This window comes from Zosterops lateralis (assembly GCF_965231275.1).
Source record: "Zosterops lateralis genome assembly, chromosome: Z".
Lineage (NCBI taxonomy): Eukaryota > Metazoa > Chordata > Aves > Passeriformes > Zosteropidae > Zosterops > Zosterops lateralis.
Genome location: NC_139800.1, coordinates 73,831,608 through 73,856,693, shown reverse-complemented (window position 1 = coordinate 73,856,693; position 25,086 = coordinate 73,831,608). Strand labels below are relative to the sequence as shown.

General features: G+C 37.3%; 1 protein-coding gene across 1 annotated transcript in view; it reads right to left on the bottom strand.

Moving 5' to 3' along the window:
- Nucleotides 1–25,086, bottom strand: part of SLC12A2 (solute carrier family 12 member 2) — a gene marked incomplete at its 5' end in the record, with an annotated part of 54,601 nt that overhangs the window by 13,887 nt on the left and 15,628 nt on the right. The window contains 15 exons of the mRNA XM_083884374.1: nucleotides 1,854–1,965; nucleotides 2,796–2,895; nucleotides 3,648–3,803; nucleotides 5,043–5,144; nucleotides 6,338–6,461; nucleotides 7,095–7,202; nucleotides 11,980–12,140; nucleotides 16,236–16,320; nucleotides 16,408–16,535; nucleotides 16,957–17,065; nucleotides 20,019–20,129; nucleotides 20,904–21,043; nucleotides 22,649–22,744; nucleotides 23,308–23,383; nucleotides 24,433–24,552. Of these exons, the coding sequence (XP_083740500.1) occupies nucleotides 1,854–1,965; nucleotides 2,796–2,895; nucleotides 3,648–3,803; nucleotides 5,043–5,144; nucleotides 6,338–6,461; nucleotides 7,095–7,202; nucleotides 11,980–12,140; nucleotides 16,236–16,320; nucleotides 16,408–16,535; nucleotides 16,957–17,065; nucleotides 20,019–20,129; nucleotides 20,904–21,043; nucleotides 22,649–22,744; nucleotides 23,308–23,383; nucleotides 24,433–24,552 (1,728 nt within the window). The remainder of the gene's footprint in view (nucleotides 1–1,853; nucleotides 1,966–2,795; nucleotides 2,896–3,647; nucleotides 3,804–5,042; nucleotides 5,145–6,337; nucleotides 6,462–7,094; nucleotides 7,203–11,979; nucleotides 12,141–16,235; nucleotides 16,321–16,407; nucleotides 16,536–16,956; nucleotides 17,066–20,018; nucleotides 20,130–20,903; nucleotides 21,044–22,648; nucleotides 22,745–23,307; nucleotides 23,384–24,432; nucleotides 24,553–25,086) is intronic.

Here is a 25,086-nt window from a genome sequence, read left to right as displayed (position 1 = left end):
AATATACACAGATGCAGGATGACTTAATATTACACTTTATGAGAGTATTTGTATCCTGCAGTCAAAGTCACCTCCTCTTAAAACACTTCCTTTATGTTATTTCTCTTGAGGTGAATTTTTTGTGCTCCTCCTAGGCATCAAAATGCAGAATACAGGACGAGGTACAATCAAGAACACAGCAGCCCAGTTTTTCAAGGACACAGATTTGACCAAATGGTCAAAGCTACTGAAGAATAAGGTAGTGCCACTCTCCCTGTAACAAAGTCATTTTAAACAGGGAAAGGATATGCTCCCAAAAAATCATCATAGTTGCTTTCCTACAAGAAGCATGACGCCACCTTATTCTTTTCTGTATAGCCTGACTTTTAAAAGGCAGTGATTACACCTGTGGTATCTCCCTAGCATTACTCAGTTTGTCCTTTCATATTCACTGAAATATTAAGTTTATATTGACAGAAATTAAAAGCTTCTTAAGATGGAATATATGTATGTGGAGTGCATTAACCTCATTTGCTCTAATCTGTTCATTAGATCAGAAGCAAGTCACACTTGGTATGTGTAATAAATTTAAACACATTTAAGAATAAACCATGTTTCATCATTCAAAGTCTTTCAGGTGGTTCACCAGCACCCTCAGCTTGGTGTGAGCTGCAAACCTGCTCTCCCTGTCCGTGTCACCACTGAAGGTACTGAAGAGCCCCAGTCCCAAGACACTGCCCTGTGGGAGACCTCTCATCACCAGCCTCCAGCTGGACACGGAACCACTGACCATAACTCTCTGGCTGCATCCATCCACTGAATCCTACAGCCTTCAAACCCAGGCCACTTCAATTTGGAACTGTTGATGTCATGTGGGATTGTGCTGAAGGCCTTGCTGAAGTCTGGGTAGGTGACATGTGTCAGTCCTGGACTACATGTCTTAGTCACACACTTGCTTTAATGTTTTTAGTGATATGACAGAAGCTTGGCGTTATGATATGAAGGAAAACTACATAATTCCAACGTGGTAAAATACATTTACCAAAGTTTATCAGAGATACCACAGCTCCTCTGTAGCTAAATGCAAGGTTTGTTACAGATCACTGTATGACAGCCATCCTGCATCTCAAACAACAAAACTCATGACAAGCTGATTCTGAAAAAAAGTTATACGAAAACTGCTTCCTTCCCACCACCACAAAACCACTCTGCAGGTTTACCACAGAAGATACTAACTAGTAAGAACTGTTAAAATTATGTCCTTGCAGAACCGCCCCCACAAACCCCCTCTGCAAAAACATCCTCACTTGATATTCTGACAAGAACACGCAGAGATACTTAGTGAAGTATCAGCTGGTCAGAAAAGAAAGAGGAAACACCTGACAATTAGATGAATCTGATAACTGAAGGAATAAAAAGCTACTTGGAAGGTTAAAAGCAATTTTTAGCTATTGGCTAAACTGATATTGACTTCCCTGCTCAAGAAGGTTTCTTTTCTCCCAGGCTTTTTAAGAACTTCTAAAGGGAATCAATCTGAATGTCTACTTCAATTACAAGTAAGAGGTCCTTCAGCATTTAAGCATCAAATATCAAAGGCACAGATCTTTTACAAATTATCCCCTGTAGTACACAAAACTGGAATAGTGATGACCCATACGTTAGCAAAACTTACCAGTAAATTTCTTTGTTTCTGGCTCATATTTAAGTTTTGGTTCATTTATTTGTTTGGGTTTGTTTTTTTTTTTTTTAATGAGAACATCATTAGACATTAAATGAGCACGAAGTCAAACAGGTTAAAAAAACCAAACCCCAAAGCAGAGAGAAGAAAAACACCACCAAGGTAACTTTATAAAGTAAAGACAGAATAAATTTACCATATGTACATGGCCGCAGATCATCAAGCCCACATTCTTGGTGAAAGCATGGACAAGGTGAAGCAAAGCTGGACGTGCATTTGGAGCACCTGTCATAATTAAGCACTGAGGCCTAGAATTATGAGGGAAAAAAAATTGCAATTGGAATTAATTTGGAGTTCTGGGGCTTTTTTATTAACAGAAACATTTCTTCCAAATATTAGCCATAGCAACATACTCCTCATTGCAAATTTACAACATTATTTACACTACAAATGTAATAACCTCATCCACTTTTATAACACTATGTTAAATTAAGAAAAGATCGGTTGTTACCCAGCTGTCAGCAGATCTATGACTAACTGCATAAAAATTCAGTAATCCAAGTAAATCTGAAAATCTACACATTTAAAAAGTTCAAGAACAGATTTCACACAAGACTAGGTCAGATGGATTAAGCTTTCCTTCCCCACTGGTAAGTCACATCTCTTGCATTGTGTAGCTTAGATTCTTCTTTGTCCAGCAGAAATACTGGAATCATATGCTCAGTCTAGTATTACTTTCCTTCAGAAGGCAGAGCCAACCTAGTGCAAGTAAGTGAAAAGCAACTTTTACATCACTTTTAGACAAGGAACTGTCCAAACTTCAGAACTCATTACAGGTGATTATTTTTCATAGTCATGATAATTAATATATAATATCATACAAATCCCCTACAGTACTATCTTTCAATCTCTTTAGCTGCTCCATTTTGCTTTCATGGATGCTTTGTTGAAAACTGTTGCTGCCAAGTTTTTCATGACCTTGGAGGATAGCACCTACACTAAGAATCCCAGTCAATCTGTAATTCCATTTACTTGGATGAATCACAGGAGATGAACATGGACTTAATGGAAACCTTGTGACAGCAAACCTCGTGACAGCAACCTAGTGAACACAGAATTTCCTGTCTTTAAGCGTTACCTGAAGTTTTTCACGTGATCTTCCACTCCTGCCAGCCGAATGGAATGCTGCAGTGCATTCAGGTAAGTCAAGGCTTGAGTTGAGGATCCCCAGTTCACATCTGTTGTAAGATTTGAGGTTCCAATGTGTTATTTAGAGTTGTCCATAGTAAAACTACATGATCACAAAATGAATGCTGTACACTGACTACACCCACAGATTTAAGCCACACCTTGCTACATTTTATACAATACTAGCCAACAAAACCTACAGCTTAATAGGTGATTATATTTAAAGATAACATTTCTGTAGAAGTTTTAGCAAAAACGTTACAGAAGGGAGTAACTGACTTCTTTTATCTCCACATTTCAAAGACCACAACTACTTCAGAGTCAAAGGAATACCACTTGAAGAAAAAATCCTGGGCTGAATTATTTTATACCACAGCAAAGAAAAAACTGCATCTCAAAACACTGCCTAAACAAAGTCAGATACTTTCAATGAAAAACTGCTAGATTAAGCAGACTGTTATTTTTATGAAGAAAACTAAGACCATCATCTTGTTGCTCCCATACACATCTCTTGATAGCCACAATTAATTTATCACTTTTCATATGCACCTTTTTCCTCCAATTCTCATTCAGACATTTATGCCTAACTGGCATCTTCATAATATGGGAGGAGGGGGTACAGCAGTGACTATGCAGGCAAAATTCCATTTAACTACAAATAAAAAGCCTGAAACAGAAATTTAATCTAGTGGCCCAAACAGGAAGAAGTTGCTGGGATTTTTCCCTGCCAAGGCCATCTTCCCTTCTTCCACTTCCTCCTTTCTTTCCCCCCTCCACAACCAAAAGAAGCCCCCATACCTACCTGGCTTTTTGTAGGTGACATAGATGTAAAGCCCAAGGACTATGACATAGGTTAGAAGTGCTGCCCACCAATTAATGACAAACATTACAATGCAGCACAGAATAGCTCCAACAAGAGAAATCCACATATTGTAGTATTTGAAAGCAGGGCGCCAGCCTAATCAAAATAAAATTTTGGAGGGTAGAAAAAAAGAAGAAAACTGATTTAGATGACACTACAAAAGAAGGAAGGCACTGCAGTTCTATCCCTTTTCTGGTATTCTGCATCCATTACGTGTGAATGTCTGAGTTTCAGTGTTGTGTAAAATCCAGACTAGAATGTTTATGCTTTCCATTTTCCAACACCTTTCAAATGAATTAGCATCTTTCTCACACAGATATGCAAATGCTCCTAGTTTTGCCCATCAAAAGCACAGCTTAGAAAGGAAGTTTGAGAACGCTTGTGTCAGTATGTCTATTGAATCAGGCTCCAGGAACCTTTGGCAATAGCTTTGTGTGACATTTGATTTTTCCTTTCAAAGGTAGTAAAGCATAAGTCATTATCTCATACCTCAGTTTCTTACATACTACTATCTTTAATTGTGCATTTTTACTGTTTTCACACAGAAATTCTCACTACATGAAAAGGACAGGTATATCCAAACAGAACTTGGGTACATCAAAGTACTGGACTGACTGCCAGTGTCTTACATTATTTGCCACAAGTTTATCCAAAATCAGGTATACACAGACACACCTCCATGAACAGATCCAAGATTAACAAGTGTATTAAATATAGTTACTAAAGTCAGAACTGTTGTGCAAACTATTATACTCACACTCTGAGAAGAAAAAAAATCTACCAGTTTAGTAACTTAAGAAAGTTTTAAGGGAGTTATTCCAGTACAACTGCATGTGGACTGGGTATAATGTACACCTGTTCTGCAGGTACCAGATTTTGGCTTATTCCTATAGTTTAACCAACCCTCCAAACTAACATCTATAAAAATAACACCAATAGTAATAACAGTAGCAATAACACCAGCAATTCCTGTTTCTTCTCGACTGGAAAATAAAACATATTAAGAGAAACTGAGGACAGCAAAAGGGTGGATTCCCAACCCCGGCTACTGAATTAGCAAGAAAGTTTTCTTTCCAAATTTCTCAATAAACTCTGAATTTTGTGCTCCCTCAGCAAAATGACAAAATTAGTAGCCCTCAAGCCCTACTGGCTCATCGAGTTCTCAAAATTTCAGAAGACCCACGAATACAACATATTAAGCTTTTAATGCCATGAGAATAAAGTATGAATTTAATAATTAAACTAAACCTTAATTTATCTTAAAACCTTTAAAAGTGTATTTATGCATAAAGGAATTGCAAGGCTAAACTCCCACCCCTAAAATGTAGTTCCTACCTGGAGATTTTGCAAGAGAAGCATGGAATACAGAGAAGTTGATCAAGGCATATGAGGCCAAGAAGAAATTAGAAATAATTGGAGCAATGACATTCAGTTCAGCTGTAAAATGAAAAAGAGTTGTTATCAAAGCTCTTATCCAATGGCTTTGCAGATTACAGAGTAAAAATTCTGCTACAAAGAATCTTATTTTCTGATAAGAAAGTAAGTTTACCCTGTTTGGGAAATGCAGTTTACCCTTTTTGCTGACAGAGCTTTATGTCAATTATCTCCTATTTACTAAGTTATCTTTTAACAGTTAGGAAGTATAGATTTCAGTTTCAAAAATATAAGCCCTATCAAATGTTCTAGAAGCACTCTGGAAGCACTGCATACTTTATCAAGATCAGTACTTGAGAAAATTTCATCCCAGCAAGGCTTGGATAAAACAGTGCACTAATACACAGGGTTCTGAAGGATGCTAGAAGATTCTAGTATTACAGACCAACACCATCACAAAAGTGATGCTTACATCCCCTTCAGTGAGAGGGAAAAACCTTATCCTCTCTCCTTTCCTTGAGGCAGCATGGTACAAAACATTTGTATGTGCAGTCTCACCATCATTAAAAAAAAAAAAAAATCAAAATACAGAATGTGCCATTCTAGTCTGCAAGTTTCTAGTTGCAATCAAGCTTTCCAGTCAGCATGGGTCAGTAGAGACCCCCACAGGTGTATCTCTGCCTCGAGCAGATGTGGAGGAAGGAGGACAGACCAAATTAGAAAAGAAGTTTAAAGCACTGGCACAGGATTCATAGATGGACACAGCACAATTAGTTTGCCACCTACAGAGAACACACGTAATTAATAACTCCTAGGCAACTTTTAGCAACAGCAGTGTCAGCACTCAGCTCTACCATTTGTAACTTTACAGAAAAGCACATTTTAAATAATATTGCTCATGCAAGTTTGAATTTTACTGAAGCTCTCATTATTAAAAACCTGAAATAAACTTTCATATTTAGAAGATGTTAACACTGTCTCAAGCAAAGGATGTATTTCTATTGACTGACAGTACCTAAAGACACATATCTGTGGTTAAAAAGAGAAGCACAGTTAAAATTTACCGCAGTTCTTGACAGATTTGTATCTAGAAGATAGGAGAAAGTAAGCCTCAAAAAACCCAGATTTAGAATACTGGTTTAGAATTAAGCTGTGTGTTACATCTCTAGGACCCTGTCATCAACTTCACAACATGTATTAGAAATGCTTTCCAGAGGACAAAAGGGAATTGAGATTTACTAAAATTTCAAACTAACCAATTAGTATGAATCCAAGAGCAATTAAAAATGTTAGAATATATCCTCTCAGTGGTTCATTGTTCTTCCCATAGCCTTTAGCAAACATCTGAAATCCTGGATAAATGCTGTCCTTGCACAAGGCCTAAGGGGAAAAATAATAAAAAAAAAAGAATCAAGAGTCAACATGCATTTTGCTCATGCCAACATGCATTTTGCTCATGCCATCTTCCATTGCATACTATCTTTCTGAACACTTTATGATAGTTTATAACCACCATGGACTAATTGTATTCTCAACTGTCTTTGCATCTGGACATTTCGCATTTCCACTATTCTATCCTTCTGTAATGTCCACTTGCAAGAAGCAGCTTTGCTCCTCTGTAAGGAACTGTGTCCATTTTCCTTGTCTACTGCCTTACAATCACAAAAAGGCTTTTTTTACAGACTATATTTTCTCAGGAAGTGGAAAATTTCTCCAATAAACACACTAGTTCTCTACATCAATAGTACTGACTCCCCACTGAACTTTTTTTAACTCAATTAAAGACAGAGAACGAGATACAATAGTTAAAAAGAAGGTAGAGCAAAATACCCTCAGGAACCCCAAGAAACAGTAGCAAACTGTTCTCCCATTCTAAACAATAGATAAATATTAGAACAATCTACTGATGTCATTTGATATGGATCATGATGGCAGTATGTCAGTCCCCTTCCAAAAACCATGACTCAAAATTAATGTCTCTTCAAAATATTACTGTTTTCTTCCCTTACTTACCTGGAAGATCTTTGGGGCACTCACAAGAGATGCTAATGCAGATGACAGGGTGGCTGAGAAAATACCTGCAGAAATCAGTGGTGCAAATCCTGATACCATGCTCATGACCTGAAAAAAACAAAATTATTTAAAATATGTGAAAAAGATGGCATCACACAAACAGAAGAAAGCCACTATGCTCTCTTCACTTAAAAGCTGTTTGAGTATCATGCATTCACATAAATGACTGAACTATAGACAGAAGAGGGAATATAAATGCATCCTGTTTTCAGGACAAGGGATGGTGGCTTTTCACACAATATACCTATAATTTGAAGCTCAAATTATCCAGGGCAAAAGTCTTCATGGGCTCATAAGCAGATTAGAAGGAAGTAATGGATGAAAAATACTTTGCAATGTGTTATATATTCCAACTAACCTACTGCTGACTAACATGGTCTCAGAAAACCCAAGTGATCAAACACGTGAAACTGGGAAACATCTTGGGAAAGTTTAATGTCTTTTTTCAGAAATCGCCATCATTTTATATCAGGCTTTTTTTCCCCCCAGTCAAAACCACAACGTCAAGACAAACTTGCTTCCTATCTCCCCAAGATCAAATCCCAGCACATCTCTCTAATCTCAGTGACAGAAGTCAAATATGCAATCCTTGGTAAACCGGATGAGTAATGAGCTGTAACTTCCAGTACTTCAAAGGGTCTTAAAAAAAGAGGGAGCTTGTACAAAGTGAGTGCCATCCCTGTCCATGGTAGGTAGATTGGAAGATGATCATCTTAGGTCTCTTTCAACCTAAACCACTCTATGACTCCACTATTCCACTGATTATTTCTGTATCATAGTTGCATCCAGCTTTGCATCTGTCATGTGAATTAGGATACACAACTGTTTAATTAAAAAATATTAATGGTTTAATAGAATATTTTCTTTACAAAGAAAAAAAGCTAAACTTACTTGAAGACAGCCAGTGCTGAAGAGTTTTAGTGAAGAGACCTAACCCAGCAGGGTGCTTTTCAAGCACAAAGTGGTTCTACATCATTAACACTGCTCACTTGCCTTTTTCACTCTAGCAATCTCACTTTAATTATCAGCAGAGCAACTGAAGGGAGGCAAGAAAAACATGCAGAAGTCTCCCTCTTAAAGCTTCTGCCACCTGAAATTGTAAAATCTTGCTATTTAAATAAATCTTACTAGGTCAGATGTTTTCAGATACAATGTATAGATGACTGATGAAGTTTTGTTCACTAGGGCTAAATTAATAGTAAAGTTTAGTGGATTTCTCCAGACCAGACTGACAAAGACTGCTAGGCCTCTCAGCCAGCTGAATTTGTGCACTACATCAGGTTTCACTGGTCAGTTCAAGGCATGTCTTGCTTGGAAAAAAATTCAGTAAGTGGAGGGTGCAAAAAATGAGAGTCAGGTATCTGTCAGAAGAACGTGACAAATGAAGAAGAGAATTTCCTGAAGCCTACTTGCAAGTTTATTAAAAAAAAAAAAAAAAAAAAAAAAAAAAAAAAAAAAAAAAAAGGCATGCCAGGCCTATAATCATAAAGGAATAAAACTAACAACCTATCTATTACACTATCTCTCTTATGCCTCGGTTTAGTTTTATTTCATAAGCAAACAGACAAAGTTACAGTTTTAAATGGGGGCTTCTAATAACCCTACATTATGTAACAGAATAAAACTTAAAGGTGTAAATGCTTTACCACTATTGTAGAAAGAAACTTTTGCTATAGCAACATAATAAACAAGAGCAGAACAATTTTTATAGAAGCACTGTGTAAATTTTTTTCCCTGCAAGGATGGCTTCATCAATCTTCCCTCATTATAGACAGAATCTGCGTAAAAGTGTCCATCACTTTTCTTCCCATATGTAAAACATTTTTACTTTGATGCCTTCACTTTACTACCCTTGCCCCAACTTGCTATTTGCTTCTGGCAATCAACTCATATTTTACATTCTCCTTCTAGGTACTGTCCAATGTCTCCAATTATTGACAGTGTATTTTTCACTATTACACTGTTTCATAAATTTGAAAGATATCCCAGCAACTAACTGCCTATGCAATTAATACTTGGCATTTTAAAAGCTAGCAAGTTATACCTTAGGTTAAGAGACTTTAGGAAGCTTCTCTAAGCTAGGAGAACACAGGAGGAACCACATCCAGCAGAATCAGTGTGCCGTGGTGTTAAACTCCCCCCCTCCATCCCCAATACATTTCAGACCTCCTGACCACAAACCAAGGAGCCCACAAAGGCAGCTACCCGTAGCACTGAAATTTTCATCCCTGCAAAATCAGGCAAAAAAGGGCAGAGTGGCCCTTGTAACCACTGATATGTTGACACAGACATACAGTTCCTGCTGATAAGGGCCTCATTATGTTTGCCTGGCATTCACAGTTAAGATGGTTTCCTACATTTCAAACATTTGGGATCATAAAATACTATATTTTGATTGTTTAGGTCCAGCACTCTGGAGCAAACAACTGAGTTTCAGGGTACTTTCATCCAAAACTGAAAAAAATAAAAAAAAAAATAAAAAAATAAATAATAAAAAAAAAAAATCTACATTTTAATGACCCAAAGTTGTAACTTTTTGCTGGGAAGCTGAGGCTATAGAGCCCAGAAAAAATTTTTGAAAATACTCTTCTACCAGGTGACAGCCTAGGCACAGTATAACCACTGAATACTAAATACACTGAACAAAAATATCAGAAGTCTGTGAGAACCTGTAATTCACTGACTGTAAGAGAAACTACAGACGGTCTTCCTAGGCAGGTCTGATTAAGCCTGTCTCACCTACTGTCCTCATTTAGAGTTTCCCATCTAAGGTTTCCATAGGTAAATCATAAAAGTCATCCATCTACTGCCGGAACACACCGAAAACCCTGAGCTGCCCCAGCAGAACTTCAGATCAATTCTTTGCCAAAAGAACTGAGTGCAGCACAAGGCATCCTGAAGCAATGAAGTCATTACAATGTGAACACAAACTTTCTGCCCCAGAATCTGCCTGTTTACAAACTGGAAGGTAAATACAACAATCTTCCCTCATCTTAGGGATTAATTTTAGTTTGTGCAATATTTGTTTTCAGTTATTTACCATACAAAAAAGGGATATAAGTCTGAGCTTGAGAAGTGCACAAGCTTGGGACACCCCCTTCCCACATACTCTGCATATGAAAAAATATCTCTTCCTTACACCTAACAATACAATGTCAAAAGCAGTTCAGTTACAAAATGGACAAGGTTCTCCTTAGATAAACAGCCCCTCTCACACAGACATCCTCCTTCTGACACCTGAGAAGACAGAATTAGACTCTTCTCAGAGATGCACAGCAAAAGCTGGGAGGGTGAGAGAAAAACCAGCAATAAAGAGTGCCACTGGGAATTAGAAAAGTGAAATTTCACAGAGAAGGTTTTCAAAACTACAACAAAGCAGGGGGGTGTGTGGGGCACCACATTCTCTTGTGGTGCCTCTGGCCTTAAAAGCGACTCTTCCTAATTGACACCAACTCTTTTTCCACAGAGAAAAGCAAGAATAATTTGGGAGGCAGAAATACTCTGTAAGTACAAGTAACATTTATGTTAAGAACCTTACAAAAGTCATGACTTAAAGACATAATCAGAGGAAACCAGTTACAGGCTATTCACAGCTGTACGTCTGACAATATGTTGGGTTTTTTTGAGCTTAACACAAGCAATAAAAGCCATCAGATTTCGCAGATTTGTCAATCCTGCCAGAGCAATTCTGACTTTTTCTGAACAAGAACAAAGTTAACACCACACAAGATATTCACATTATTCTACTACAACAATTTCATCAGCAGACTTCAGTTCAATCTCTTGCCAACTTTTTGTACACCTGTTAGAAAAACTTTGGGCAAAGATGGGACTACCACCAACTAAGCTGGAATCAGTGGGCAGTAAGTTCATTTTCTCTGGATTCTTTCAAACCCTTACCAGTAGTTCATGAACAACCCAGATGGCTGTGGTGAAAGACTATGAATTACCCCTTTAACTTGTAGAGGATTTTTAAATATTGTAACTTCATGTTTAATGGAAACTCATGACTTTATTACCATTAAAGAGGATGCTGTGATCAATATGTAAAATAGTCTTTAAAAAATTATCGTATTTTCTACAAAACTTAAAAATTTAGCAAGCAGGTTACTGACAGAGGCTACCTCTGATTACTCAGCATCACTACTGAAAAATGAGTACATCTACCCCGACCAGTGAATGACAACATTCAGGTACCTAAAGAAAGCTGCAGCACCACCACCTAAATCTAAGTAATTTACTCAGAAAATGAGTAAATATTTATACCACCTGAGAATAAACACCTTAGAGTTTCCAACATATACACATTCTTTTGCATACCTGCTAGAGTGTACCACTCACCTATCCCAGATAAAACTTGTGTTTATGGAGATGAGCATATTTGGCCTATGACTTCTCCTAATAAGCTACTAAAAAAAACCCCAAGCCATCAAATCCAAGGAAAAAACAAACAAAACCTACCAAAAATAACAAAAAAAACCCCCCAAACATACAACAAAAAAAACCCCAAAGGAACCCAACCAAACAAAAAACAACCAAAAGAAGCCCAAAAACAACAAACCAAAACCAAATACAAAACCCACCAAAACAAAAAAGACCCAACAAAACCTGCACAGCCCCTGAACAGTAAAAAAAACAAAACCCCAACAACAGCCCACAAAAAATCACCAAAAAAATGCCCACCAAGAAACAAACAAAACACCAAACTAACAAAAAAAAAAACCCACAAAAAAACCAACCACAAAAAAAAAAAAAAAAAAAAAAAAAAAAAAAAAAAAAAAAAAAAAAAAACACCAATATACAGATTAGGAAGGAAGTTTTATACCTGGAAATTGTTCATCAGCCCATAGTGACACTCTGCCCCTGCCTGAGTATGACAGGATGAGAAGTTATAGTTTAGTCTGCAGGCTGCAGTAGTGCAATTTGTCAGCTCGCTGACAAAGGTGTCATTAACATTTCCTGTGGCATCTCGAACTACACAGGAACCTACAATGGACACAACAATAAAAAGAGTCTTAAAAACTGAACCTGAATTTAAGGATATGTGTTAATTCCTTTTTATGTAAGCATAATCTCACAGAGCAACATTAAAATACAGCATTTAGTTTTTTAACACAATACAGCACTAAGTCTATCTTCACTGCGAAGGACAAATACAAAACAACTGCTGCCTTGGCTGAAACCATCATTAGCTTTTTTAATGTATCTGATTGTAGGAAGAAACAGTTTTAGCACAGAGGAAAACCATGTCAGTAGACTTGCCAAAGTTTAAGAGCACAATTTTAGCTTAAAATACTATTTCTCTGAAGTGTGAGCTTCCAAATAGCTCCCGAATTGAAGTTTGATTTGATAGGACTGGCACAGGGTGCCCAGAGAAGCTGTGGCTGCCCTTGGACCTCTGGAAGTGTCCAAGGCCAGGTTGGACACTGGGGCTTGGAGCAGCCTGGGATAGTGGAAGGTGTCCCTGCCCATGGCAGGGGTGGGAACTGGATGGTCTTCAAGGCCCCTTCCAACCCAAGTCGTTTCATAGTTTTATGACTTTATACTCTCTGTGTTGATCATTCTTCCTAGAGAAGTGCAGATTTGTTTTGTACATAATAATAACCACAACATTCTGTTGCAGTTGTTTTTTTTCTAGTCACTATGACTCAGCCACTAAAAGAAAGGTAAGTTTCACAAAAGCCTGTTGCAAGCCATTTCCCAATGTTAAAATAGGCCATCTCCTTTGTGACCATGGTATTTTTCAGTTGGTTTCTTGGTGAAAAACAAACACAGAGTACCATTTCTCCCAGACTTTTTTATAATCATCGCCTTAACTACTGTCTATTCAGCTCATCTATGATTACTTTTAATTTTGCTGGTCAAGAAAATACTGGAGAAACAGCATTTCAGCCTGGAAGGTTTAAGAAAAACTAAAGAGTACTAAAATCCATAAAGTTTTCTATTTTAAGGGGGCTTTGTCTCATATATACTAAGAGTACATCAGACTAAGTATTATTTAACATTCTGTGTCTAATAGTAGAGGTAATCAAACTGTTTGAACACCAGGAAATACTTCCATAAACTGGAATTAACCAAGGAGTGGGGAAAAGTCTGCAGAGTCAATAAAACTCGCTTACTTTAATCTTTCAGGAACCTGAATAACAAGAATTGCCTTGCAACAGAACCTCATGACAGCTAAGGACCTAAATTAATTACCTGTAAAGTAAAGAAGGCGGCAGAGATCTGCTGCAAATTTAAGTCTGTACTTTAAGTAATATTCCTTAGGCATCTATGTATGCTGTCTCCCTTCCATGGAGAAAATGAATTCCTAATTAGCTATACCATATTTTAATTGTTGTGAGTCATCACAACTTGACTGACAGCCCACTGCAACACCTGGTCCCAGTAGGTGGACATTAATTAATCCTTCCACTCCTCATTTCTTTTTTAGCTACTTATTATGCCTAACTGGTTAAATTACAGTAAAAGTTTCCTACACTAAACACCTGTCTTATGCTTTTCTTGTGACTATGTGGAGGAGCTGAGGTGGTTTTTTTACTATTTTCTTATTTAAATGGGATTAAAAGCTCTGTAAGAGGAAAATGTTTCTCCTTCTTCACAACACAAGTATTTGCCCCAGACACTCAAACAGTAGATAATGGATTTCACAGCACACTTCTCAGCTGAACTATTTGTAAATAACATAATGTTGGTGACAGATTGCAGTGGCAGGCCCATAATACTGAAAAAACTTATTAAATATCTACAGTGCACTACCACAGCCCTCCTCTTCCTCATTTTGTCAAAGTTCAAACTCAGCTGGTTTGGCAGGACTTTCAGACATGGAATCAAAATACAGCAAAAAGAGACATGGCAGTAGGAACAAACTTGATGTGGGCTTTACTGTGAGACAATGTAGAACAGAAGCCAGCCAGGCAGACTCTGTTCTCAGCAGAAGACACTTAGATAAAAGTAACAATAATAAATACTACTTTATCTAATGCTCATTCAGAAAAGTTTCATTTATTTATGTGGTTCTGGCAGCATTTCCCTTAAGTCTCTAGATCTTCCCTCCAGTGAAAAAGAGACTTCACCTTTTCACAGGCATTTATAAGCATGTTCCTGCCACTGTTTAAAAGAGCTTTGCCACGCTTTAAGCATGAAAAAGTTTACAGCCATCTCTGTCAAGTTATCTCCTTAATATATGAATTCCAGAGGTACTACAGCCCTTCAGACTGCAGTTCAGAGTGTTTTACTAGTGTTGTAAACACCTACTGTTTGGCTCTTGTTCGCTAGTTTTACTTTCGTAACTACAGGAAGCAGGCCTTAATACTACTCAGAATTTTGGCACTTTTTTCAGTTAGAGCTTCTCTTGTTTTTAAAGTGGTAAGCGTAGTTCTTTGAAACGTATCTTCCAAGATTTTTGACGCAAAACTGCCTGCGAAGGTGCCTCACGCCACTTGCATGTCTGCATTTGTCCTTTGCTAAATTATCGAAACTGCATACCTACATCTCAGAGTTACCTTTTCAAAATAGCTGCCCAGCTTTAGCAGCAGGATCAGTAATTTTCCCTTTTTCAGCTTTTTCTACTCAGTTTAGCCCTCTTACTAACTACAGAGCATACAAATACTGAGTAAAGTTCAGAACATCTTCTTCTTCAGCTGTGACTGCTCGGCAACATTTACTAGCCCCTTCAAATCTTCAGTGACTTTGCTTACCACTCCTCTGGGAAAGGAATAAAAGAAATTTGTATTTGTCCAATATTCCTAATCTAATGCTTCAAAAGGAGCTAAATTTCATTCATAATCTCTGACTCCTGCTGCCTTTTTCTAACTAGCAGAATTCAAAGTGTAAGTCAGCACATGGCAGAACATTTCTGATGAATCAAACAATTTCACGTCCAGTTGGTTTTGCAAAATGCTTCTTTTGTCAATTTTATATTGCATTTTTCATGTCTGGAAGCTGATCAAAGTATTCCATTAATAAGTGAGTATTAACAATAATTTCAGTCTTGTGTGGGCTGAGGTTCCAAAGGATTCAAATTTGGTAGCAAGAGGTCTATGCAGTCAATCTAATTAGGAAATGAGTGTAGCTCATTATGCTGCATAAAGCACAATCACTACATAGCAACAATTTGGCAGAGCTACACTCCCACATTAGCCAACAGAAGCAGACTAGCAAGATTGGTATCTTTGAAAAGGAAGTATCATTAGTGGTAAGATCAATGGAACTCTTATAAATGAGATTTTCATTCAAAAGGCACCACAGCTATTATAAAACAAGGTCTTTCATATAAGAAAAGTTATTATTGCTGTCAGGAACTTGTTTATGTGACATGAGTAAAAAACATTTCCAATCACGGGCATGAAACGTGCATGATTCAGTTACAATCCTGTAATCTTAAGGTTACTAGAACTACTTTATGCGTGGGGAAAAATGTAATTAACCACTGGTAATCTACAGCAAAGCTGGTATCAACCCCAGGGCAACTTCTACAGAGGATTTCAAACAACTCTGGGGTGAGAAAGACTGAGAAGACTCAGATCAGTCTGTGATTATTTCTCCTCTTTACACAAGAACACAATACTTCCAAAAGTGGGCTGACAGGAACTGAGGGCCTTTCTTGGTCTCCTCCCTCGACTGGGGAATTACTGCTCAAGCATCCTCACCACAGTGCTGTCTGATCATCCCCCAGTTCACTGCAGGTAAGTGGCTGATTACCACAATCCTCAAAACAATACAGGTGTTTTTTTTAGTGGGTATTTCCTGAAAACATGCTTTTCTAATCCAGGGATTAGCCCACTGCTAAATTGTAAATCCTTTAACATAAATAACTGCAACAAATGGAGAAACACCAACAGAAGTCTTTTGTCATTTTTAGTCTGAAGCACTTTTCTTAGAAAAGCATCAGGTCATTTCACAAAATTATAAAACCAGCTGAAAACTGAATCTCCCAACAGTAAAAACCAGAAATCTTTGGCTATTACCTTCCCATGCAGGAAAGCCAATTACATGACTTTACATAACAAATTACATAAAACCATATCAAAATACAGACAGCCTCAGAAGGAACTTGAAAGGATAAAGTTCTCTATTTACCTACAGATACTGCAATTCCTACGTAAACCAATGTAGTGATTAAGATGGCCAACAGCGTTCCTTTAGGTATGGCTGACTGAGGATCCTGAAAGAAAAATGTCAGTGGACAGTGATGACAGAGGTCAATGCACACTCGAGTGGTTGTGAAAAACGTTTTTAATTCACTACTTACCGCAAGGTCCCCTGAGATATTTGCACCAGCAAGTATGCCAGTTGCAGCAGGGAAGAAAATAGCAAAGACAGAAAAGAAAGTTTCCTCCTGTCGGAAATCCGGTCCAAAATTCTCCATGAATATATCAGCTGCAGGAGGAGATTTAAGTCTGTCAGCACTCACACGGAAGCTGAAGTATTAACCCATTCCAGCCACCATCAGATCAATAAAAAAAAGCTGACAGTCACAGGACTTTCTTAAAACTATGTATAGAACATTTAAGCCCTAATTCATCACTTCAATTCGAAGTAAAAGTCAACACACTAAACTTAAGCAGATTTAAAGATAAAAAAAAATACTTACAGTAAAACCCAGCTTATAAAATATATATATTTTCAATATTAAGGAACATTTGACTTCTGACCCAACTGCAGAAGTTTGAAGAAATCCGAAAAAAAATTTCTCCATAGTTAAGTAGGACTATAAGATATTAGATGTTTAATTTAATTATAACAGCTTATTCTGCAAAAAAAGGTATTGTTTACCATACTGTAAACTGTTCCAACATACCGTTATAACCAAAGAAACCTTTGGGCTTCTTGCTGTCCAGAGGAATAAATGTTCCTATGACAAAGTTTCCAATGGCAAGTATGAGGATCACCAGCAGGACTATCTGTGCCTGAAACACAATGACTGCTGTCAGAAAGGAGAACTTGTTATTTTCACAGTATCAAGTGCTCTGCTGTAAAATGTAAATGTTTATTTGATTCCAAATTCAGTTTCACCTTCTCAGCATGTTCTCTGCAAAAAACTGAGGAAAGCTGGAGAGAACTTGCACAAAGACTTTTAATTTAGAAACAGGAGTAATTTCCAAGTTTTATTCCTAATCAAAAAGGTATATTTCCAAATGCTTCTAAATTATACTTCTAAAGACAAAACGTTTAAAAGGCCTAATTTCTCTACATATAAGCTTTCCAGAAGGAGTGCATTTGAGGACATTCAAGAAATTCACATAAAAATAACCAAATGAAATACAAATGCTGCTACTGCATTATTAGCCAGGTCCAACTTTGTCTTATACTTTAGTATGCAATATTTTCTAAAAATTTTATTACATCCAGAACCAAATAGCTTTTGTTTCCCGTTTTATGCAAGGAACTAGGTTATTTTGCTACATTCTCACATTCTCAACCCTTACTTAGGAAATTAAACTACAAACTAAAACAATTACTTGTTAATTCCCAGTTTTGAGACTTCATTCATTACAACCTAGATTTTTAGTCACTTTTCTGCAGAACTATTATAAGCTCTATAAGTTGAACAAGAAGTACTTTAAACTATCCAACACTTCAAAAGTGTGAACAAAGATATATCTAAGCATTTTTTAGGAATGGTTCAGGGCTTCCATTTAAATAAGCACTCACACTGCTGTATCCTTTTGGTTATTTGATTCCTTAGAAAGGAATGCCAGCAGCTTGGGGGAAGCTATTCACAGACCTTTTCTAGGTCTAGGATCAGGAGTTGATGTGCAGTATCACTGTGGCATTGCTGATGCCTACAAAACGAAGTTTTCAGTTCACACAGCCTCTTAAGAAAACAGGGTGGAACAGAGATAAACAGAGCAAAATGGCCTGGAGCAGATAAAAAGTCCACCTCAAGAAAACGGTTTGTGCCCTGTATTTAACACTTTGTAAAACCTCAAGAAGAGTTTAAAGGTGCAAGGATACAGCTGGGTGCTTACAGGAGCCTTCAGTAAGACAGAAACATAAACATGGAATTATCACGGAGCAATTGCCGCAAGTGGATTTTTGCAGTAACTAACCTAGGTTTCTCCCTGAAGCTAGGGATGTTTGCTGAATATCTTATTTAAATTCCAAAGTCTAAAATAATAGGTTTCTAAGACTTCAACACAAGGAGTTGAGCAGTAAACACCCCAAACTCAGAAGAGCTGTTTTTTAAAGCAAACTTCCTCAGTAACAATCCCAGTCTCTCCTCAATTTTATATCTATTTCTAAGGCATTATGATAGATTCCCCTGCTCCATTTTCTAAGGCATTCTCTAAGATATGGCTATAGCATAGAAGAATACCACAGATCAAGATGGAGACATTAGTGTTTTGCTATGCTAAGTTGTATGTTAGCCCACATGAAATGCTTGTCTGACAGGTTCTGTTGCCTATCATTGCTCTGACTTGCCTCCTTCTATGACAGAGAAACCAAGTCTTGACTTTTACATTGAGGACAGGACTTTTAAAAGTTACCCCTAAAATAAGGATGACACTGCAGTAATGTCACAATTCAGGTTTGATGTAAAAACATTAAACAGGGGTATTTTCATGCGAGCTACAGTTATATAACTGCTCATGCTACACAGCAAAACCAAGATACTTCTTATGACTTCAAGTGGTGGTGGCCAGAGGATTAACAACAAATAATTCTTTCAAAACAGTTCAGAATAAGGAGGTCAGCCATGTTTGCAGGTGGGTGTATAAAGGCAGCATCACAAATTATAGACAGTGAAGGGCTACTTGCGAAAGGTGAATGTTTTTTACAGAAGCTCAATTTAGAAGTCCATGCCAAAGTCAATTTCTTTTCTCCCCAGTAGATCAAAGCAAGGCACTCAATCTTCACTCACTTCTTCTAGGATCCCTACTTCTTGGAAGCAACAGTGATAAAAACTCCCTCTTTCATTTTGACTTTCATAAATACCATCATCTTCTTGATGCAGGAGCATAAGAAACTTACAACAGTTCATGAAAGGTTCCTTCAGCTGCCTCGCAGTGCAGAAAATAGGAGCTATTGTGATATAAATGTAAGCTGGGAAGGAAGCCCCAAGTGAAAGCCTCTTCTCAATTTTTTTTTTTTTTTTTTTGGGCACATTATGGACAGATATTCAGAAAAAGCCCACAAGGTGCAGAAAACAGAGCAAGCTGCACTGCTTCATAATGCCAAGCAGAAAACTGGTAAGGCAGCTTCCCTGTTAAGGTACTTTAAGATCTCTTGAGTCAGAGTTGACCTAAGACTGTGCAGCCAACCAAGACAAGGGAAGGAGGTTTTCCCTCCTACACATTCATCACCACCAGCGTTCAAAACCCTCCTCCACGCTGTATCTAGTGAATGCATCCCATTGTTTGGCTGTTTCTAGGTGAAAACCAAACCAGAAGAGAATGGAAGAGAAGGCAAGGGTACTGCATTTGAGCTAGCAGAAACTACACAGTTCTAGATTGGCTTTGGAACCACCTCTGTGTTTTTCATCCTCAGAATTTGCCTGAAGTAAGGGAAAATTCCCCACACTGAAATTCTTCCTTCTCTTGTGCTGTAATTTCTCAGAAGAGGGAAATACCATTAATCTACTTGAAAATGTCATTAAGAGTGGATTATGCTGGAGTTTAGGTTGGCATAGATGTTTAAGCTTCCAGTGAAGTGGTTTAAGATCCGAAACGTTGTTCAGAGCTGCACATGCTAGTGTCAGACCAAGAGCTACTGCATGAAAGTCAACTGACTTCTAACGTAACATCTTGCAATACTGAATACACTGAATACAATAAAAATAAATTAGACAGCTAAGGTAAAAAAAAAACCAATCAAAATTAAGCTGCAGAGAATTAAAAAAAAAAAATGGGAGTTCCTTACTTTTGCTTCCCACTCCATTCCTGCAATGGAAATGCCCAGCAGAATGACCACAGTGATGGCCCCTATGATTCTGATATCATTCATTTCATCAATCATCAATGTTCCATTTTCCTAACAAAACAAACAAAAAATACACAGTCATATATCTCATGAAGTCAATACCTTCCCGACTAAAGAACACCATTTTCTTCACTATAATTTATTAGTAGTTAACCACACCATAAATTTATTGACTGTAAATTCCCTTTAGAGATACAAGAAATTTGGGGTTTGCCTTGTTTCTAGAACAATGAATCTTCCAAATGGAAACTCTAAGGGCTGTTCAGCCTGGAGAAAAGAGAGCTCTAGGGAGACCTTACTGCGCTCACTTAATATTTAAAGGAGGCTTTTAAGAAAGATGGGAACAGACTTTTAGATAGGGCTTGTGGAGACAAAACAAGGAATAATGGTTTTAAACTAAAAGATGGCAGATTTAAACTAGATGTAAGAAATAAACATTTTGCAGTGAGGGTGGGCAGGCCCTGGACAGGGTGCCCAGAGAAGCTGTGGCTGCCCCTTGATCCTTGGCAGTGCCCAAGGCCAGGCTGGACATGGAGCAACCTGGGACAGTGCAGGGTGTCTCTGCCCATGGCAGGGGTGGCACTGGATTGTCTTTAGGGTCCCTTTCAACTCAAACCATTCTGTCATTCTACCTGAATAGGGGATGGACTAGGTAACCCTGAAATGTCTCTTCCAAACCAGTTTTACGATTACATGAATCAAAAACCAAGTGTAATCTTTTAACTTTACATATAAACCATATACTTTATAACCTCAAACGTTCTACATAAAGTATAGAACTTTATATATGAAGCATAATCAATATAAGCACTGTCATCCATGTACCTTGAGTAGCTCAACAACAGTCTCTGCAAAACCAACAACATACATTGCCACTGCCACAGCATTGGCAAATGCAAATATCAGACCTATGGCACCACCAAACTCTGGCCCCAGACTTCTGGAAATTAAGTAATATGCTCCTCCTGAAAGAAAAAAAAATAGAAATGACAAAAAAGTCCTCTACATGATAAAGCTTAAAACCAACAGCCATTAACAATGTACCATTTACACAAGGCAGAATCTACTCACTCTTTATTTCCTGATGTATTAGAAAATAACCCTTAACTCAGTATTTTAGGGACAGATGCGCTGAAGCTTCAGGAATATATTTCAAGTTCTTAGGAAAAGAGATCGGCTGGAAATAACCATGACTCAGGCACGACATCATATTATTCAGGTATGCAACCGGTTCTGTGGTTAACTGTAAAACACACTCTGCAGTGTAACTGAGCTTTTTACTTCGAACTGCTCAAAGCACTTGTGCATCCAAGATCAAGAAATTGGCAAAGATTGCAATAAACCTACTGAGGTTCCAAACTTTCAAGACCTGTTTCTAAAAGCTCTGTTGTTAAATAAATTTCCTGCCCTCCAGTGGGACTCTCAAGAGCCTGTTCTTTGTATTTTTGAGCTGGACAAAAACAACATTTCAAATCCCACATGACAAATGAAAATCTGAGTATCTGGTGTATTACAGGAAAGTAAAGTTTAGAAAATGCAACAAAGGCATATTCCTCAAACTGAAGGTTAAGCTTCAAAGCTTTCTAGAAGCAACAAAATCCTCCAGCTCCAGTCTGAAGTAACTGAGTGCATGACATAAATCTGCAACAGAAAATGTTTAATTTCACTGCATTAGACTTCCTGTGCAAATCCTATACATGCATGCAGCTTTGCCATACTCTGTATTGTATACGTAACATTAAAAAAATCTTACTGTAATGTAACATTTTCATAGGAACAGTTGTTCCTACACAATTCTACAGTTCTTCCAATTCAGCACCTCAAATTTTCAAATGAAGTACTATTTTTCATGAGTGACTTTTAAAAAAAACCAAAAAAACTCCTATACAAATGGGAAAAACTGATATACATAATGGAATTAAAAACAGAAAGGGCATTTAGAAACTAACCTTGACATAATGCTATCACCCACAGCTGATCTTTCCCATAAGGTCTCTTTACTTTGTGATAGTGAGGCTTTTCTCTTCATTCTTAATCTTAAGGAAGATAGTTTTTAAGTTCCTACTTCAATTCCACCATGGTTTTTTCCTAGAAGCAACCTTGTAATGTCATGAAGCAGTTTGATCATGTCAGAGGCACCAACCATTTCCAAAAATAGCTGACAACACCACATAAACCATGGAAGAGAATGAAAACAAATCACCCTTGGGAAAGCTGGAGCTAACTGAGAGAGAGTTACTCACGTGAAGGTTTATTTCAGGACATGAACACATAAAAGCATACTCTTAACCAACCAGTGCAGCTCAGGAAAATATTAACACCCTACTCATTCCTGGATACCTATCACTAAAAATGTTTGTATTGCAAAAATTTACACCACTACAGTTTCTTTTACAGCAGAAAAGCAAAGTATTAGCTCAAATCTAACTAGTAGGCTACCTACTGAATTTTTGTTAATTATGTGACTGTTTAATCATGCAGAATACAAGTAAGGCTTTGCTCTTCAGCAACGTTAAAAGTGTGCACTCCAAGTGAGGAAAGCTTTAAAAACTTCATGAAAATAGCATTACCTCCTCTTACAAATCCATTTGTGGCTATTGCTGAAGTAGACAGTCCTGTAATAGTTGTCACAACAGTGGCCATTCCAATAACCAAGACAGACAGACCTTTTGGGAAAAGAGGTGAAAAACACTGTAAGCACAGCAGTATTCAAGAGTACAAACCCTCAACTGGATTTCATTTAAATACTCGGTCTTACAAATACAACACAAATTTACTTTCAAGCAAAAGGCTTCCTCTTTCCCCTCTCAGGATACAAATAAAATAAGACACATTCTCTTAAATCAGCAAAGTAAGAGCTGTATTTTAAATATTCAAGGAGACACAGATCAGTCCAACACTCAGTTAAGCCTTTGCAGATCAGTCCGACACTAAGTTAAGCCTTTGAAAAGAACTGCTTATATATACTACAGAATCTATATGCAGGTTTTAATAACCAGAGATCAAAATTTTATCTCTATGTTTCACTGAAGACTTACAGATCTCAATTTTAAAATACTTGCATTGTACCTAAATGAAAAAGTCTAATTGATTGAAATTTTTGATAAGAATATTTGCAATATTAAGGTAATTTTCTATTCCTGTTTGAAGTAAAAGCTCAGGATCAACACCTCTTCTGGTTCACATTTCAAAGTCACTGAAATAAAATTACAGCCATTAGTACTCATACCTATCCCGGCTTGTCCTACAATCCATGACAGTCTGATGAAGAGCATCACACCCCAGATATTTAACATACATCGTACCTAGGATAAAAGAGAAATTTAACATAAATTAGTTCTTGCATCTGCAGTCATTTTTACTAACTCTTCATTTCAGCTTTTAATGTTCTTGAAATTGTCTTGCTATACTGTTATTTCCTTACCACTTTTCAAATTATTTCACAAGAATACGATGTTATTATACAAGTTTAAGTTTGATTTTAAAAAGAGAAATAAATATGATTAAAAACTTACTACCTTGAACACAGAGTTAAGAGAATTTCAGTATCTGACACTTGCAGTGTGCCTTAAGCAAACAGTCACAGTAATTTAGACCCTAACCTTTAGTATCCAAAATTCACACTGCAGAACACATGACTTAAAGTAAGATGGATGTCTAGGATGACTGTGAGGTCTACAACCCCAGTCTGTATCTCCCACAAATCTCGCTCTCAAAAAAAAAAAAAAAAAAAAAAAAAAAAAAAAAAAAAAAAGGCACTAAAAGCAATACCCTACTAAACAACTTACTCTTTCTAAAATAACAAAAACTCTGCTGCAACTTTCCATTTCTATAACTTTTTTATCTTAAGACAAAGCTGCACAATAACACCATGGAGGTATGCATTTTTTTTTTTTATGCTTGTATTTACAACTCTTAGATCTCAAAAAAAAATAGGGTTTGCATTGTACAGAATTTAGACAGGAGACTAAAACCAGATCTTGGATCTCTCTTACTCAAAGAGTAAGATATCAGTCCTACAGTAAAGGAGATAAGGAACTCTCCAAACCACAGTAGTACAGTATGTATTTTTCTACTAGAGTATCTTTTTCCTTCTTGGAAATCATCACTCGTAAAACCTGGGCTAAGAAACCATAATCCCTTAAGAACTTAAAGCCCTGAAGCATTTATTGCCTTAAAATTTATTTGAAATAGAAGCAACCTTTCCTAGAATTACAGCATTTATGACACCTCTCACACATATAATTTTTATATTACACTATCACACTGCCTGTCAAAAACGAAGATAGTTGCAAAGATCAGTAAGAATACATCAGCACCTGTAAGAAACTGAAAAACTATATATCAAACTTACCAGCACACCTTTTATCCAGCCAAACTTGACCACCCCTTTGCTGTCAGGTGTGTAAGCAGCAGCTGCATCCCCAGCTGGTGTTCCCTCCTCACCATTTGCATAGCCGTCCTCAAAAGGCTCCTTAGAAAACATAAAAAAAGTTTGTATTTTGTGTGACTGACAGAGCAGAGGGGGCATGTGAAACTTACGTTGTAAAAAAAACCAACCAAACAAAAACAAACCCATCTTACTTGTGTAAACAGAAAAATTAAAAGAATGACATAGCAGAAGTTTTGAGCTGCAGCTTTTTGCCCCTTGCATGACAAGGAACGTAAAAGAAACTTACAACAGCAAACTGGTAACAGCCATTGTGGTAAGTATATTCAAGAATTAGTTCTAGGTGCCTAAAAAAGTCAAACACCTGGTATGTAGAAAAAGAGCTGGAAGATTTCAAATGCACAAGAAATTTTACATCTTAATCTGAAAGCACAAACTGTTCTATCACAAGTCACTGGTCTCTGTTGTAGCATTTCCTGTAGTTCAGACTTAGCTGTCATTGGATCAATTTTTCAGGAAATAAATTATTCATCTCCCTGTAAACTATTCTACTACTCTTTGTAAGGTGATGCTGCCAGAAAGAAGGATGGGAGATTGGCCTTTCAGGGAAAAGGAGGG